General features: G+C 39.8%; 1 protein-coding gene across 2 annotated transcripts in view; it reads right to left on the bottom strand.

Annotated features, from left to right (window-relative positions):
• The window catches only part of ELMO1 (engulfment and cell motility 1), a 361047-nt gene that overhangs the window by 172754 nt on the left and 171811 nt on the right, over window positions 1-16482 (bottom strand). For both annotated transcript variants that reach the window (XM_063129690.1, XM_063129691.1), the window contains one exon: window positions 14671-14775. In XM_063129690.1, coding sequence (XP_062985760.1) covers window positions 14671-14775 — 105 coding nt within the window. The remainder of the gene's footprint in view (window positions 1-14670; window positions 14776-16482) is intronic.

The following is a 16482-nucleotide window of genomic DNA, read 5'->3' as shown; positions in this document are numbered from 1 at the left end:
TATTGTGGCTGAAATTTTCATGGTGCGGGTTGTTGCTCGCACAAACTCACACGGTCAGAAAACATGTTCTTTCTCCTGTGGGCAAGACCAATTGAAGCCCCAAGGAATCACCCAGCATACAAGAGTGGAGGCAAAACATAGATTTATTTAACTGCTTGCAAGCATGGTGCGGTGAGCAAGTAGCAGACCGGACAATAGACACAGGGCGCAGTCACCTTTTACACCTTGGAGTAAACAAAACTCTGGTGGTCAGTATTTTTCTACTTTTACACTGCGCATGTCCCTCTGTTATCTAGCTCAACATGTTTCTTTTCTACATACCTTGTTTCTTAGTCTATGCTGCTGACTTTTCGTTCTTCCCATATGGCGGCACATCCTAATTACCCACGTTTAGATTCTAATCGGTTTTTAATGCTTTATGTGTTTATGTACTGTGTTTTAGAGTTTAAAATTTTGTATACGTGTTTTTACCTCAATTTTAGAATTTCTGTAAACCGCCCAGAGAGCCCTGGCTATGGAAGCGGTATATAAGTGTAATAAATAAATAAATAAATAAATAAAATAAGAACAATAGATCTATTCTATGTATGTGTCTTCCCTGCTACGTGTCTTCTTCGCTTAGAGCTAATGGCGTTACTCTGGCTCTTGCAACACTGTAATAAATTCAATTTAAAAAATTTCTCTTCCCTCTCCATCTCCTTGTGTGTTGTGTCATTTTGGATTGTTAAGTCTGTAGGCAGGATCTGTCTCGTTTTACTGCTGTTCTAGGAGCCTTTTTGTCTAAGGAGGAGGTTAAAAATACTTTAAAGAAATTCTATGGATTCTAAGGTGCCACACTATGCTTTGTACTAATACCCTCCTTTGGCACAAGAAAGAGCCCTTGTGGCAGCTTAAAGATTAACACATTGTGGCATAAATTTAGCCCTACATTTGTTAGCCTTTTAAGGTTTCATAGGGTTTTTTACAGTATGCTCTTAAAAACGTCTATTCTGAAGAAAGCCCTATTGAGTTTACTCCCAGATAGTGTGTGTGTCTGTGGGATTGTAGTAAAACTGACAAACATGGTTACACGTGGGGTTGCAGTTCATGTGTGATGATGTGTCTGACTGATGGGGTTTTTTCTTCCTTTTTTTAATGACTTTTTCATACTGAGCACTAACATATGTCAGAGTAAATATTGACATACATGCAGAATTACATTAAGACGTAATATAGCCATAAATGTGGGGTGAATTGTCAGTACTATTTTGTGCACATTGACTTGAAAGTAAGTCCATTGTTTTAAGTATGACTGCTTTCTGGATGTTGGCGTGCATGTTATTTTGGTAGGCCTAATTTCTGAAGGTTTTCTGTAAAAAACAACAATGCACTTTAAAATAAATTTAGCAGTTTCAAGTTTTGTGCTTCTTATTTTTTTCTACAAAACATCTGTTCTTAAAAATCAAAGTTGGCAATTTTTCAGGGGTGTGTGTGTGAAAGTAGCTCACCTTGCCTAGGGCGCAAAATAGTCTGGCACCGGCCCTGCTTAGATGCACATCGTGTGGACTTTTTTGGACTGTTCACAAATGTCAGAGCGACTCTCATCTCATTTTCCTCTGTCATAGACATCCTAGGACATCCAGATTTTGGTGCATTAGCCACTGCACCTGTTGCTTCAAATTTATCTCTAAGACGATAAATTGCCAGACATGTTGGCGGAGGAGTGTCAGATGCTTCTTGCCACGCTGTGCTTACCCGCTCGGCATTTTCAGTCTTCCAGTACTGCTTTAGAATCCACTTTCTTTGTTCTTGACTCAGGTTCGCTGCCATCATTCATAATATCAGTAAAAAAATAACAAAACAACTGTATACATAGGACTGGGCCTCACTCCCCTCACCTGTCACTCTTCCCAACTGTCATTCTGACTCCACCCACACATCTTCTACTCACGCATTCTCTCCCCCTCCCATCAACATTCTAAACCACTGTACACCTACTTTTGGGCCACCTGATATAAAGAAATGTTACAGTATAACCATATCAGCCTTCTGTTTACAGATCAAGTGCAGCACGTTTTAATGAATTTTCATTGAAATAACTTTAGTGCATTCTGTGGTTTGTAACTATTGCTTTAATAAAACAGAGTGGTTGCTGCAGATCTACCTGTTTAACTGTCTTTTCGGAATCAAAGCCTCCAGTTCCATTTATAGCACCTGATGAAGTGAGTTGTAACTCATGAAAGCGCATGCAAATTTATTAAAACATCTGAACAACTGTGACAGTTAGTCTATATGTGTGCTACACTTACTCCTTAAATATGCCAAAATAGTTTCTGAAGAACCCAACAAAAATTTGCACCTATCCAACGTCATTGGGAGCCAGTGCGGTGTAGTGGTTTGGGTGTTGGAACTGGGGAGACCCAGGTTCAATTCCAGTTTCGCCAATTCTCCCTTCTTCCTGCAGCCCCTCCCCCCTCCCAATTATCTGGAACAGGTTTTTGGGAGTGTAGGGGGAAATGGGAATCTGAAAAAAATAAATGTCCCTCCTCCTCTTCTGTTAGTGGAAGCATCTAGTAGATCGAAAGCTCTTTAACAAATGGAAAGGCACAATTGGATTCAGCCCTTGGTTTCCTAAAGAATTTTCCTCTTGCTGCCAAAAATAAAGGTTTAAACTACACCTAATTGAAATGCTATGGATAAAGTACTGTAGGTAACCTAAGAAACGCTTTCTGCAGCTTCTGTTTTTACATTTCTACAGATTCCCTTCAGGAACACGGTACTTACTGAATGAGTCATTCCTTCTGCTTTAGAGCCTTTCACGGTGGAAAACTAACAGTTCTAAAGGATGACAGAGCTCATAAAAAGATCCAACCAAAGAGGCAACCACAGTATCTAACATCACTGAAATTAGATCTGCATTATTCTCATAACAAAAAGTAAACCCTACATAGCAGAGGATGCTATTTGGTTGGCAATTTAGATACAGCTAATAGAAGTGGGTAATAAAAATCAATGAAGAGGCAAAGTAAAATGAAAAGATAGGGACGAAGAGACCAGACTCAGCAATATCTTTGTTCTTTCAGTTGCATCTGCCAATTCTCCCATTGCCTCTATATATTAAGATTTCATGAGTGGGTAAGATGACAGCATTTCTGCATGTGTCATAAGGCAAGGTTACAGCAACCATTAGGATTATCTCAGAAACAGTTGAGAAAGCGTGTTGTAATTTACAACATGGCAAATAAAATAGCAGGTTGAGTAATCAATATGCAAAGCACCATCTCTAGCTATCCATATTTACAGTGCAAGCAACACAGCATTTTTTTTTAACTTTGGTCAGCAGAGAAGAGGTTATGCCACACTAGCTACATACATGTCATAACAAAAACTTACAGAGCAACATTTATTACAAGACACACACAATGTAAACCAGCAGCGTAAACAATCTGAAAGAAATCATCACTAAGGATAGCAATAAATATTGAAAGCAATAAGCATATTGATAATCTGCTGTAATACTGCAGTATTTCATACTCGGTTGCAACCAAGAACAGATGATGCTGTTTGTAGACTGTCAAGTTTCCATTTTGGTATAATTTTATATAGTTTGTAATATAATTAAATTTTTACAATTACTTTTTATACTTTGTAGTATGGATTAGTTATTCTATCAAATTCTATTAAAGTTTATTTAATGGTAGCTCCATCTGAATTTTGCTACAAGCTCTCTTAAACCTATGTTTGAATGCTCTACCACAGGGAAAGGCAACATGGTGCTCATGGACCATCAATGCGCACCCAAACAGTTTTCTTGGTGCCTGCCAAGGTACTCCACCTCTCCTACTATATATATTAGTCACATTTTCTTGCTAGCAAAGCCAGATTCCAGCTGGACATCAGGAAAAACTTCCTGACTGTTAGAGCAGTACAACAATGGAACCAGCTACCTAGGGAGGTTGTGGGCTCTCCCACACTAGAGGCCTTCAGGAGGCAGCTGGACAACCATCTGTCTGGAATACTTGAAAGTAGATTCTTGCATTGAGCAGGGGGTTGGACTCGATGGCTTATAGGCCCCTTCCAACTCCACTATTCTATGATTCTATGATTCTAAATGGGATTGCTGTGAAATAAGTTTCTGGTGGAGCTGAAAACTGTGGGATCAAATGTGTTTTTTATTATGTTGGGGCTCAGCAGCCATCTTGTGGTGGTGCCCAGGAAAGTTTCTTGAATTGCCAAATGGACCCACGGTTTAAAAGGGTTTCCTATCCCTGCTTTACACCATATTTTTCAAAAACCTTGCGCACAGAAAACTAGCAGGTGAAGGAGAAGGTTAGATTTCAAGCAATATCATTTTGTGTCCTCCAGCCCACATCCCTGTAATAAATATAGTACAGATGAGTTGTTCTTTATGTTATGAGGCTATGTCTGGTGACCTTTTGTCCCCTCCTTAATGCTCACAATTATAAACTGATCAGAGACCTGCTGCTCATTAATGCTAATGTCTCTAAAACTGCCTTTCACCTTTTGTTTGTCCCCTCCATTTTGAAAATAAAATGAATATTCTAGGTAGCTGTGCACCTGTATTCACCCTACCTCAAACATCACCATTCAAATGCTCCACTATTCTGTTTGATGTATGCCTACACACACGTGAAAGAAAACGTTTTTATACAGAACTGGTATTGGTGTTTAAGCAAGAATGACAGGTAGACAGATAGCAAGAGTATTTGCTAACTACTTCCATAAAGTCCAACATTACTTTTGCTATTAGAATCCAAACTATGGTAACGCCCTTTAGGAAAGCAATCAAGAATACTTTTAATAGATTTTGCAAGCATTGTAGTTCTGTAACATCACTGGGCGGGGGGGGGGGGGGGATTAATATGCCCATTATAAAATAACACAACAGAAAATAGATTGAAGAGGAGGGCTCATAGCAGAGCATATGTTTTACATGCAGAAGGTCCCAGGTTTGGTCCTTGGCAGCTAAAGGAGGATTGGAAAAGACATTCAGCCTTGGTCAGGAATCACCAGTTACTCGACACTGGGCTAGATGGGCAATGCTCTGATTTGATCATGAACATGTGAAGCTGCCTTATTCAATGTGGATTAGGATGCTGGAACCAGCACATCTAAGTTTCTAGAAGTCAAAATTGTAACAATGTCCAGAAGCACCCTAAACAGAAAATTCCTACATTTTACTCTGTCAAAATGTTTAATAGACTACCATGTGGCTAAATCATTTACCTTTACACTAAAAAGACCTCCCTTCCTCAGAGCTAGCTTGTTGAACTGATATCAGATTAGAAGTGTATGATCTACCCCAAAAGAACCCATGCTTTCTTACATCAAATTTGCTATTTTCATTCGTATCTTTAATTATTCTATATTTTTCATTTTTTAAAAAAAAGTGTTTAAAAAGGAGAGTGAAAATAAATATTCAGCTACATGAACAAAAAGTCATTTGTGTTTCTTGGTAGTTTTATCATCTCTAGCAGTGATCTCCCACAGCTTTGTTAATTAAGGTGCTTCTTGTTATAGAACATTATCACTTCAGATGCATGCGCTGCTATTTTAATATTTTTCCCAAACTAGTTAAGTAATGTCACAGAAGATTCTGATAAACTGGGCAGGCCTTGAAAGAGTTTCGGTAGGGAGCAAGAAATATTGAACAGGGTAAAAACAGACCAAGCTAAGGAAAATCGTAAGCTCTGGACACTCTTTATTTATTTAAGGACTTTCTTTCTTTTATCTATAACATTTATATGCCACTTCACATCTAAGCAGATTCTGGGGCAGTAAACAATAAAAGATAAAAGGAACAAAACAATTATTATTATTATTATTATTATTATTATTATTATTATTATTATTATTATTATTATTGAAAAACAGAATGCTGGTCAATCGGGGAAGTCTTGTTGAAATAAACATGTCTTCAGCAGACGCTGGAAACAAAACCATGTAGATGCCTGTCTGACATCCAGAGGCGGGGGGGGGGGGGGGAGATACTATACTGAAACCTTTACTCCAGATGCTTTCGAACCGGCCCATATGTCCACGTGGAACCACCAAGAACTCCTCATTGGATGGTTTCTGTGGCTAAGGAGGGTGGAAAGGAAGAACACACATTTTCCTCCTGCTGTTTAAACTACAACATGCTAGTTCATACATGAGCCCTGGCATAAAAGTTGTTTAGTGCAAGAAGGCTGAGGAGCAAGCCGAGAACCTGAATCTTCCCAACTTCCACACACAAAGCATAACTGTTTTTATTCATTTATTTTTCAATTTATTTATTTTCTTTCCCCTATAAAGCTTAAAACAATCAAAACAATCAATAAAAGATAGGCAAAACATAAAGCCCTATAATTCATTTTTTGTAACCAGTATTGATGGTTATAAAAATTGAGCACCCTTCTTTGGAAGCAAGGTGCGATATAAACTAACTAACTAAAATAGTTATCATAAGTAAGTATTTATATATACTGCTTTTCAGGTATACCGCCTTCCGATGCAGTTTACAATTTTTAAAACCACAATATGGCATCAATAAGTTAATAGCAGCCGAAGAGTTTTTAAAGAGCCTGATAAACTCATCTGTCAAATTAAGCATCCTAAAAAGCCTGGCATATTAAAAAAAAGTTTAAATAAAACTAAATAAATAAGAAATGACAATCACAACAGAACCTAACATTCTGCTAATGAGGTTGCCCCATGGATTTCAAGGTTCAGGTGCCACTGCTTAAAAGGCCCCACTCCTAATAGATATCAGCCTGATCTCAGACAATGAAGTCACCTTAGAGCAAGATCTCACACAAAAATCTTCGTATGCAGGAGAAACAACACCCCCCCCCCCGCCTATATAGCAAGATCACCATTAATTTTATTCTAATGGCCATCCTTGGTAGCATAGAGAGACAGTGTGTGCCTGTTTAAAAATGACACCAGGTTGTGTTTTGTAAAACTCAGCATAAGTTAGAGGGGAGACATTACTATGAGCACATATATGCAATTTTGTTTTTCCTCTTTTATAAGACCTCTGCTGGATGGTGGGTACAAAAGGGATGCACCTACTGGCTCAGTGAGCAGAAAACCAAGCTCCATTGGCTACTAGAAATAGTGACTGCCCACAAACACCAGCCAAAATGTGTTGCTATCTGGCAGGAAAGTTCACATAGGACAGCCTTCCTCCAGGTGTTTTTGGACTACAACTCCCACGTTTCCCGACCAATGGCCATTCTGGCTAGGGATGATGGGAGTTCAATTCCAAAGCATCTGGAGGGCACCAGATTGGGTAAGCCTGATCGAGGAGAATGCATGATCTTCACTGCCTTGGACCCAGGTCATTCACAGCTTTAACACTTCAAAATGAGCACTTTGGATTTAACCTAGATCCTAACTGGGTAATCAACATAGCTGCCTGAACACTGATGGCCTAAGTGACTAGTACCAGGTAGAAAACACATTGCTGCATTTTTACCACCTGTAGATTCAGAACCAACTTCAAGGCCACCCCCAACAGGTAATCAAGCCTCCCACATATGCTCTTATGCACATATGCCCTGCCAAACATGGCTAGACAGATCGTATGAGCGGAGCATATGCAAGGGTCATGTCTGAGTTAGGTTTAAGCTACAACTGTGCAAAGAGAGTTGGAAATGTAAGTTTGGAAGCAGGCCAAAATGATTGCATCTGAAGCGGTTCCTCCTTTTAGGCACAGTTACATCGTGCAATCAATCATGGAACGATTTGTATTGTTTTAACATTTTAGGTTCAGGATGCAGAACCTTCAATTAAAAGAGATCTTGTATACTAGACCTGAGAAGAACTTTTGCCTAAAACTCTAAAGTGCTGCTGGAAGGCAAGATAGATTGTACTAGGTTAAATGGGCCATCAGTTTGATTTTTACAAGACAGCAACTACTAATCTTGTAAGAACTTGGCTTGTTTTATTGGAAACTAGTGCTGCATAAACTCATACCCCATACAGAAATAGGATACTAAGAATCCCTTACTTCCAAATTCTGTTCCAGAGAGTAGATATTTATCAATACTGTGACTAATAGGTCATAAAAATCATGCACACCACATACTATTTGTAATATGTCTTCTTTTTCTTTTTTTGCAATGCATACATCAGAAGGCCACCATCCATTTCAGTATGTATACACCCGGAGTGAGAAAGCTACTCACATGGCCAGTCATAATGATGTACTTTAGGTGTACCATGTGAAATGACCAAGACCAGCCCTAGAGAAAATGAAGTTGGTTGGTGTATAAGCATCTGGAAAAGATGCACTGGTTACTAGGAGCCACCATCAAGAGTAAGTCATGACGTATTTCCTTTTTTTGATAGAGTTATTAATGTTGTAGATCACAGGAATGCTGGGGGGCGTAGTATTTCAGCGTTTGACAAAATCCCCCATGCTATCCTTGTTGGCAAGATGTGATAGATACACCCAATGAGTGTTCATTAATGGCTCTGCGTCAACCTGGAGGGAAGTCTCAAGTGCAGTGCCACAGATAAGAGATGCAAAATTTCCATGATGTTTAAAGCCATGTTTTGCTTTGTTTTTTTGCTTTTTTGTAGGAAAATTGACATTTTTGGGGAAATTTTAAAATATGCAATATTTATTTTTTTAGCACTATTTATAGGTCTATGGTCACTTTGTTAGTTTAGGAACATGAAATGTGTTATATATAAATACATGAAATGTGTTATATATAACTTGGTTTGCTTATAAAATTATCATAAAAATTACAAACATTTAAAAGTGAACAGTTAATAAATTTGCAATTACTGTCTTAATAAAGTATACTTTTTAACTTGATATAACCAAAAATAATTTCATTAGCAAACCACGTTAAGCATAATACATTTTAGGTTCCTATTTTATGTCTGACTAGAACTTTATGAAGTAGTTCCTGAAACATCTGAAGTCAGAAGAAACAGTAAGAGATGAAGGCAGACAACTTTTGCTCCTGTTTATGGGAAATTGGTTGGGGTGGAGTTTAGGAAAATCTGGTCTGAAAGAAAAGCTATTGAGAGCTTATTTAGCTGGGGAGTTAACCAAGCATATTTAATGTAAAAACCTTTCGGCAATCTCAACCTATTATTCGAAGAGTCGCAGTTTATTCCCTTTTGTAAATAATTCCCCTTAATAAACATTTTTCTTTCATTTTGAAAGTCTGTCTGTACTCGTGGTGGCAATTACATCCCGAGGCCATAGGAACCAGGCTACTGAGTTTCCTTTAGGTATAGAGCAGCCTTCCTCAACCTGGGGCGCTCCAGATGTTATTATTATTATTATTTATTTATTTATTTATTTATATAGCGCTATCAATGTACATGGTGCTGTACAGAGTAAAACAATAAAATAGCAAGACCCTGCCGCATAGGCTTACATTCTAATAAAATCATAATAAAACAATAAGGAGGGGAAGAGAATGCACCAAACAGGCACAGGGTAGAGTAAAACTAACAGTATAAAAGTCAGAACAAAATCAAGTTTTAAAAGCTTTAGGAAAAAGAAAAGTTTTTAGCTGAGCTTTAAAAGCTGCGATTGAACTTGTAGTTCGCAAATGTTCTGGAAGAGCGTTCCAGGCGTAAGGGGCAGCTGGCTGGGGCATTCTGGGAGATGCAGTCCAACACATCTGGAGCGCTCCAGGTTGAGGAAGGCTGGTATAGAGGGTTTATTTGGTGGAAGCAGTTAAAGCTTTTGTAGCTGAGGCAGCATTCCCAAATGTTGAGGAGTAATTGGGAACTTTATTAAAAAGTGTGCCGCTGAATTCCATCCTGCATTTAAGATCCTGCATTGAACAGGGGATTGGCCTAGATTACCTCGAAGGTACTTTCCAACTCTATGGTTCTAGCAACCTAGGAAGGTGTTTTATACGAAATCAGACCATGGGTCTGTCTAGCCCAGTCTTGTCAACACTGATTGGCAGTGACTCTCCACGGTTTCAAGCAGGAATGTTTCCAGCCCTACCTGGAGATATTGGGGTTGAACTAGGGACCCTTGGGATGCATGGCCCCATTCATTCTTAGTCCAAACAACTACTAGTAAATAGCAGCAAATTGTCAGCTATTTGATGTGTCCTCATCCTTGGGATCCATTTTGATTTCTGATTTGGACAACAAAATGTCTTCATATAGCCTTGGAAATGGCCTTTAAGAATCAGCAAGGGGAAAAAAGAGGGGGAATATTTGTCAAGCCTTAAAAAAGAAAAAAGGCAGCAGACACAGAAAGGGCTGGAGGAGAAGGAAGAAAGGAAGAACAGATGAAGAAGAGCCAGAAAGAAAATACAGAGTGAAAATGTGATCACACAACAGATTGGGAACATAACAGTCTCTTAAGCAATGTTCTGAATATGGTACATTAGTAGAAGCAATTTAGTAGAAAGTAATTAGCAAAATGTAACATCTTTTTCTTTTCTACTTTAGTTGCAAGAAAAAGAATTTACAGCCTTACCCGGTTTTACAAAGGCAATTGCATCCCTATCCGCATACTTCTGAATAAGCACTACAAGCATCATGTTGGATTTAACTTCAGAAATTATCACACAACATATCAAGCCACTCATTTTTGATTAAGATAACATGAGTGGGCAGAAGGCTTTTTCTGGAGCTAGCGGAAGGATGTGTAGGCTGCCTTCTATACAACAAATGCACGGGTTATGAAATATAAAGCGCACAATCTCACTGACTCAACCTAATTAAGTTTTGAATGGTCTACATAGAACAGTTACATTTGTCTGCACCTTTGTGACTTCTGAAGCAAACCTCCTCCTACATCAAGATTTATAACATCTCAAACAAGTATTAAAAAGGCAAATAGTAACTTAACTAAACTGTCTGCAAAAAAAGTATGACTCCAAACAAACTCTGAATTATTAAGTGGTTGCAAATGATCAAGACCAGAATGCTTCTGCAGGATTTCTGAGAATCCTACCTTTCTAACGCTCTTTAAAAATGTTAACAGTGAATTAGTTTCACTGGCCAAAGAACACAACAGCACACTGTGCAAGGTATGTGTTTCCTTTCCTCCTCCTCCTACCAAATAATACATTCCTAAGTAGCCCACATCCATCGACTGTTAGCAATCTGCTAGCACCATGTGCAACAACAACAAAAGAAATTTTAAAAGTTGCAAAAGCAAAATAAGGCAGAGGCAACAAAAGACAGCTATGCTGATTTTTGAAGTTCCTGATGCATATTGAGAATATCTCTTTATTAACGGAAACTCTTGATTTCGTCCCAAACTTTCCAATGTTGTTTAGAATGTCTTGCTTCAAGGAAGTGAGTGAGTGTGTTAGAGGAAATAAGTTCTTGGCAACACGTGGAGGTTTTAGAAGAAATCAAGAATTTCACTCGATAAAGAGATATTCTTGAAATGTGTTGGGGACAAAACATTGGTGCGGGACCACGTGCCGAAGCCAAAGGTGGGCAATTTGTAGCTTTCCAGGTAACTCCCCATCAATCCTAGCTGGCATAGCCAATGGCGAGGGGCATTGTAGGCCCAAACACCCAGAGAGCCAGATGTTGCCCACCCCTGGCCTAAGCAAACCCTTCCTGGGGATCAAGGCATGTCACTCAGAATTGGTACAAGAGTCAATCCCCCAGAGGCTGCAGCTATTACATAGTGTTTCCCCTATTGCACTCCTTCTAATAGTCCAGGTTTGTGACAACTGCAGTCCCAGCTGTCCAGTGTGGACTAGCAAGGTGTTACTGATTCATCCAGTAGAGGAGCAGTCCATGAGGCAGGTAGTTTTTCTGCATTGCTTGCCTAGTCATTCCTGGTTGCACAACCACTATTACATAACCTGCAAAGCAGTACATTCCCCTATTATTTTCCCACATTTCTTGGCTCTTTCGGTTTTCATTTCCTTTTTTGCACTGAAGTGAAAGTGCGCTAATTCAAAATGAATATATTTTAATAAGTATGTGTGTGTTTTTAACAGCTACTGCTCTTCTTGGGATATCTGCTTCATGGGAAGAGAGTCAGGAATGTTGAGACAATAGGTAACATGGTGAAGAAGGCCTTCACAATCGCAGAAGGAGAATTCTGGGTAAAGCTGCCTGAAATTGACCAGAATGCTGCCCGTTTCACATGTGACGCAGGAGAAAAGTGCAGATTTGGGGCACCTTTCCCCAAGGCTTTACATATTTTCATAACACATAGTTTACATCTTGCAACTTTTAAAGATACATTTTCACTGAGGAAATAGACATGTTACAGTTACGTAAAACATATGTTCAAAAATGTGTCTTTCGGATAGCTACACAGGTGCAATAATGCACCACCCACATTTGCCTTTGCTGTGGAAATGGAGATTGCATGATGGTAAAGGGGATATAATATAATACTATATTAAGAACTGTGCAGAACTACAGTCATTGATCTGCTTCCAGGAGTGCTAAATAGTTACAGATTCAGCTCTTAATATGAACAGGAGTCAATCAAGGCTGTAGGGTAGGGGGCACTGGGCATGAGTTTGTGGAACCAAGGGGGCGGTTACCTGAAAATGTTTGGGAACTACTGCGCTAAAACAAGGATGTTCCTTCAGACAATGCAACTTGGAAAGTTGGGCAGAAAGACTCATAACTTTAAGTCTGTGCACATTCCATTTTTTCTGGGCCTCACACAACTTTTTTTTTTCTTATCAGAGAGAACCATAAAAAATAATCATGCCCCGTCTATATGAATTCAGACTCAAAGCAGTACTTTTAAATGATAAATAGCATACAAACTACAAAAACACTTTGTGCACTTTAAAAAATTCTATAGGAAGTGTAACAACTATTAAACCCTCAGTTGCCAAACACCAGAACATTAAAGGCCAATTATTCCCTATTGCCTCCATTATAAATAACTAGGAAATCTTGGTAATAATAAGCCCCCCAAAAGCAAAATACATGGGCAATGCTAATGGAGGATGCAAATCTATATGCAATAGTGACTATAAACTGGACTCAAATTATACGCAATCCTAGCTAGATGAGATCATGAAAAAGGCTTTTGCAAAAGGTGACTAGTAACTGTGTTCTTTTCTGATATTTAAGGCTGTTTTCATGAATATGGTAAGTAGTATCAAGAAAAAATCATTAACCCAGGGAAGAACTGAGAGATTGCCATAGACTTTGAGCTATTCAAGATAGAATTAACGTTTTTGTTAGCATATCCCCTTTAACGAATAACCTGATACATACACGCACACTATCATATCTTCTGCTACAACTCTAAAAACTAACTAAGATTGCAATCCTATACACATTTACCTGAGAGTAAGACTTATTGAATTTAATGGGAATGACTTCTGAGTAGACATGCCTAGGATTGTGCTGTTAACATCTTCTTTTATGATGCATTTAACATTCACTGTGATCCATTACTTGCTTTAATGGCCATGGTAGATTTGGGATGAGAAGTCTTTGAAAGGGCAGATTCAGTTCAGTCAACACATTAGCCAATGCAGTGTGAAAACTCCACTCAACAGTTGAGTTTCTAGAGGGTACTCTCCACACATGTTCTAACTCCACCATTGTGTGACTGTGGGCTACCATGCAGAGTAAAATTTATTGCGACATTTGATTGACAGCTCCTCTGCCCTCTCTCCTCCCCCAGTCCTCCCGATGGTTTCCCATCAGCCATTGCTGTGAAAAAACAATCCCGGCGGCTCTCCTAGAGCAGCACTCCTTTCACCGCTCTTGCCAGAGAACTCTGTAGCCAGTGGGAAAAGTAAACTCAACACAATGGAAAACTCCACAGAGCCCTCCAAACAACACAAAACACAACGGTTGTGCAGGGACTCTCCTCTACACAATGTGGATATTCAGTGTGGAGAGTTTTCCAAAAAAACTTCCACCGTTGCATGGAGTTTTCCCACCAGACAACACATTTCTCCATGGTGGTGTAAAACGCCACCACGGAGTTCTAAAACTGCCATTGAAAAACGTTTTGTCTGACTGAGCTACTGTCCCTTATTGTCTGTCTGTCTCTCTTTTAGATGATAAGATGCCCTTTACAAAACTCTCAGAGGCTTTGGATTTATGCCTGTGAATAAAGGTTGCAGATTAAATGATGTAATTTAAAGTTCATTTTAGGCTATTTCTCTATTTCCATCCAGATTTAGGAATACTGACTGACTTGCCATTCAGAACTTTTCCATTCTTCTGCCTCCACGTCGGCTAGGAAAGTTTATGAAGTCTACACAGGTTTGATCTGCTAAAATGTCAGGAAGAATATGCAAAAGAAACAAAATACAGTTCACTGCTACCTTTCAAATAAGCCGTGTAGGCAAGAAGTGGGTAGGAAATAAGAGTAGGAAAATAGAAGGATGAATCACCCTTCCTTTATCCCCCATGTCTAAGTAAAATCAATCACACCAGATTTCTTTCTCTTGGGAATCAAACCATGCAGAAGAGGTCTTCAGGCCTTCAAATCATCCATCAGCATGGTATTTATATCACTTTTAAAATAAATTTGGGGCCACTGCTCAGTAGTTGTCAAAGCTTACATAGAGAGAATATCATGGTTCTCTGTGGCGTTGCCTTTCAGCAATTACTTGCTATTTGCAATGTCACGAGCCCATCTGCTTCCCTAGAATAATAGACCAAAAAACAAAACAAAAAACACCAGAAAAAGAAGAAGATGCCACTGATACACTTCCTACAATAAGAAAACGCTCTTACCCGGATATAAGCATCCTGTTGGTGTTTGGCAAAGTACAGCATGTTGTCAAGGGCTAGCATTCCCGGAGGAGTCTGTGTAAAATCCATTGCGGGGTTCACATGGTTCTGTGGAAAGGCAACAAGTGAGACTATTAGACACATAGTCACATAAATACTGGGCTAGTTGCTTGGCATGTCAAACAAAATGCAAGCATTTCAAAGTTCCTCAAAAGAAATAGCGCCCTACTCCCTCAAAGCCTGCCTGCTCTTGTATGAACCTGCCCATGCTTCCAGACCATCTGCTGAGGCCCTTCTCCATGTTCCTCCACCCGCTGAGTTCACATGGATGAGAAGCAGGAAACAGGCCTTTTCTGTGGGCCAAACTGCATATTATGCTAAATGCATAGTATGCAGATATGCTTGTGTTTCTTTTAATTATAGGTGTTGGGGACCCAATTGTCATCAGGACTACATGACTCGTTCTCTGGTCCCTTGTGGCTCATAGGGAAAGCTGATAGCATCCAATGGCAGTCCAAAAAAAGCAAAAAGAAACCAGGACCTTAGATAGCTCCTAGTGGGTCCCACTGCCTGGAACTTTTTCCAACTACTATACAACAATAGGAAGATGTTGTCTCAGCAGAGAACTAAAGCCAACTGAAGCCTTATATATGTAGGTTGACAAGACCTGCAGTGTGGTCAGCAAAGCCCCTCCTGAAGAAACTGACTGGGTTGTTGCCTGAGAGCTCTGTGAAGCTGAGCAGAAGAAGGTTCTGCTGGGGACTCATTCTGAGCCAGAGGAAGATGGAAGGGCTGTGTCCTCTGACCAGGAGGTCCCTAAATAAGGCGCTGCTACCTGCTTTGCCTTATTAGAGCTTGACTTCTGTTTCTCCTGGCCTTTCTCATCTAAACCTGACCTTGGGTTATTTGATTTTGCTTTCCAAATCCTGATCTGGGATTTTCAGTATGTGACCTCCTTGTCCTGGAATGTGTTCTTAGTTCATGCCCCAGTCAGGCTGGCACCTCTCCAAGGTTGGACCATGGCCTGGGGCAGAACAAAGGGATCTCATATATACTAGGCACTGTACAAAAGTGAGAGCAGAAGTTTGGTCATTTTTCATAAAAGGGATAAAAATCTGAAGTCTGGACCCAAAGGAGTCTTGTGACAAGTCTGGCAAAAAGGTTACACCCAGTGCTGGCTTGGAGGCCAATTGGACTGGTGGGGCGGAGGTGGAGCCAAGGGGTCAGCATGAGGAGAACCAACTGCAACTATTTTGCTACACAGCTTCCAGAACAAAGGAAGAACAGTTGGGAGGCACATGCAGCACAAGAGCTTTACACAACATAACACGCTAAAGCCCAGAGCAAGCACCCTTGAAAGGCAGAACAGTTGGCAACCATGTGCAAAAGAGGAAATTTACACAACATTACATGATAAAGCCCAGAGTAAGGGCAGAGGAGCCTTGAAAGGCATGTCAGCACGGTAGTTTTATGCAATGTTACCTGGCTCCACAACCCAAAGAAAAAACTATTCTGGGAAACTTGGCCACTGAAGGACACACAAATTAGTCAAGTCACAGCCAATAGTAAAATGTTTTAAAGTTCATTGCTTTGCATAAAAACAGCAACAACCCCACAACAAGCATGAATGGCTCTGAAAAAAAGAAAACGGCTACCAGATGCCACAACTGACTCAGAAAAAATCCACTGGCCCAATGCAAGCACATTTGGTCCTTTAAAATATCCACAACCACTGATTTGACTCTACCTCATTCTTCTTCCCAGTGGTCTGTGCTGCCTCATTGCTACCCATTCAACCCCCCGCCCTCAACTCCA

Source organism: Elgaria multicarinata, chromosome 1 (genome assembly GCF_023053635.1).
Source record: "Elgaria multicarinata webbii isolate HBS135686 ecotype San Diego chromosome 1, rElgMul1.1.pri, whole genome shotgun sequence".
NCBI lineage: Eukaryota > Metazoa > Chordata > Lepidosauria > Squamata > Anguidae > Elgaria > Elgaria multicarinata.
Note: the sequence above shows the minus strand (reverse complement) of the source record. Positions and strands in the feature narration are given on the sequence as shown.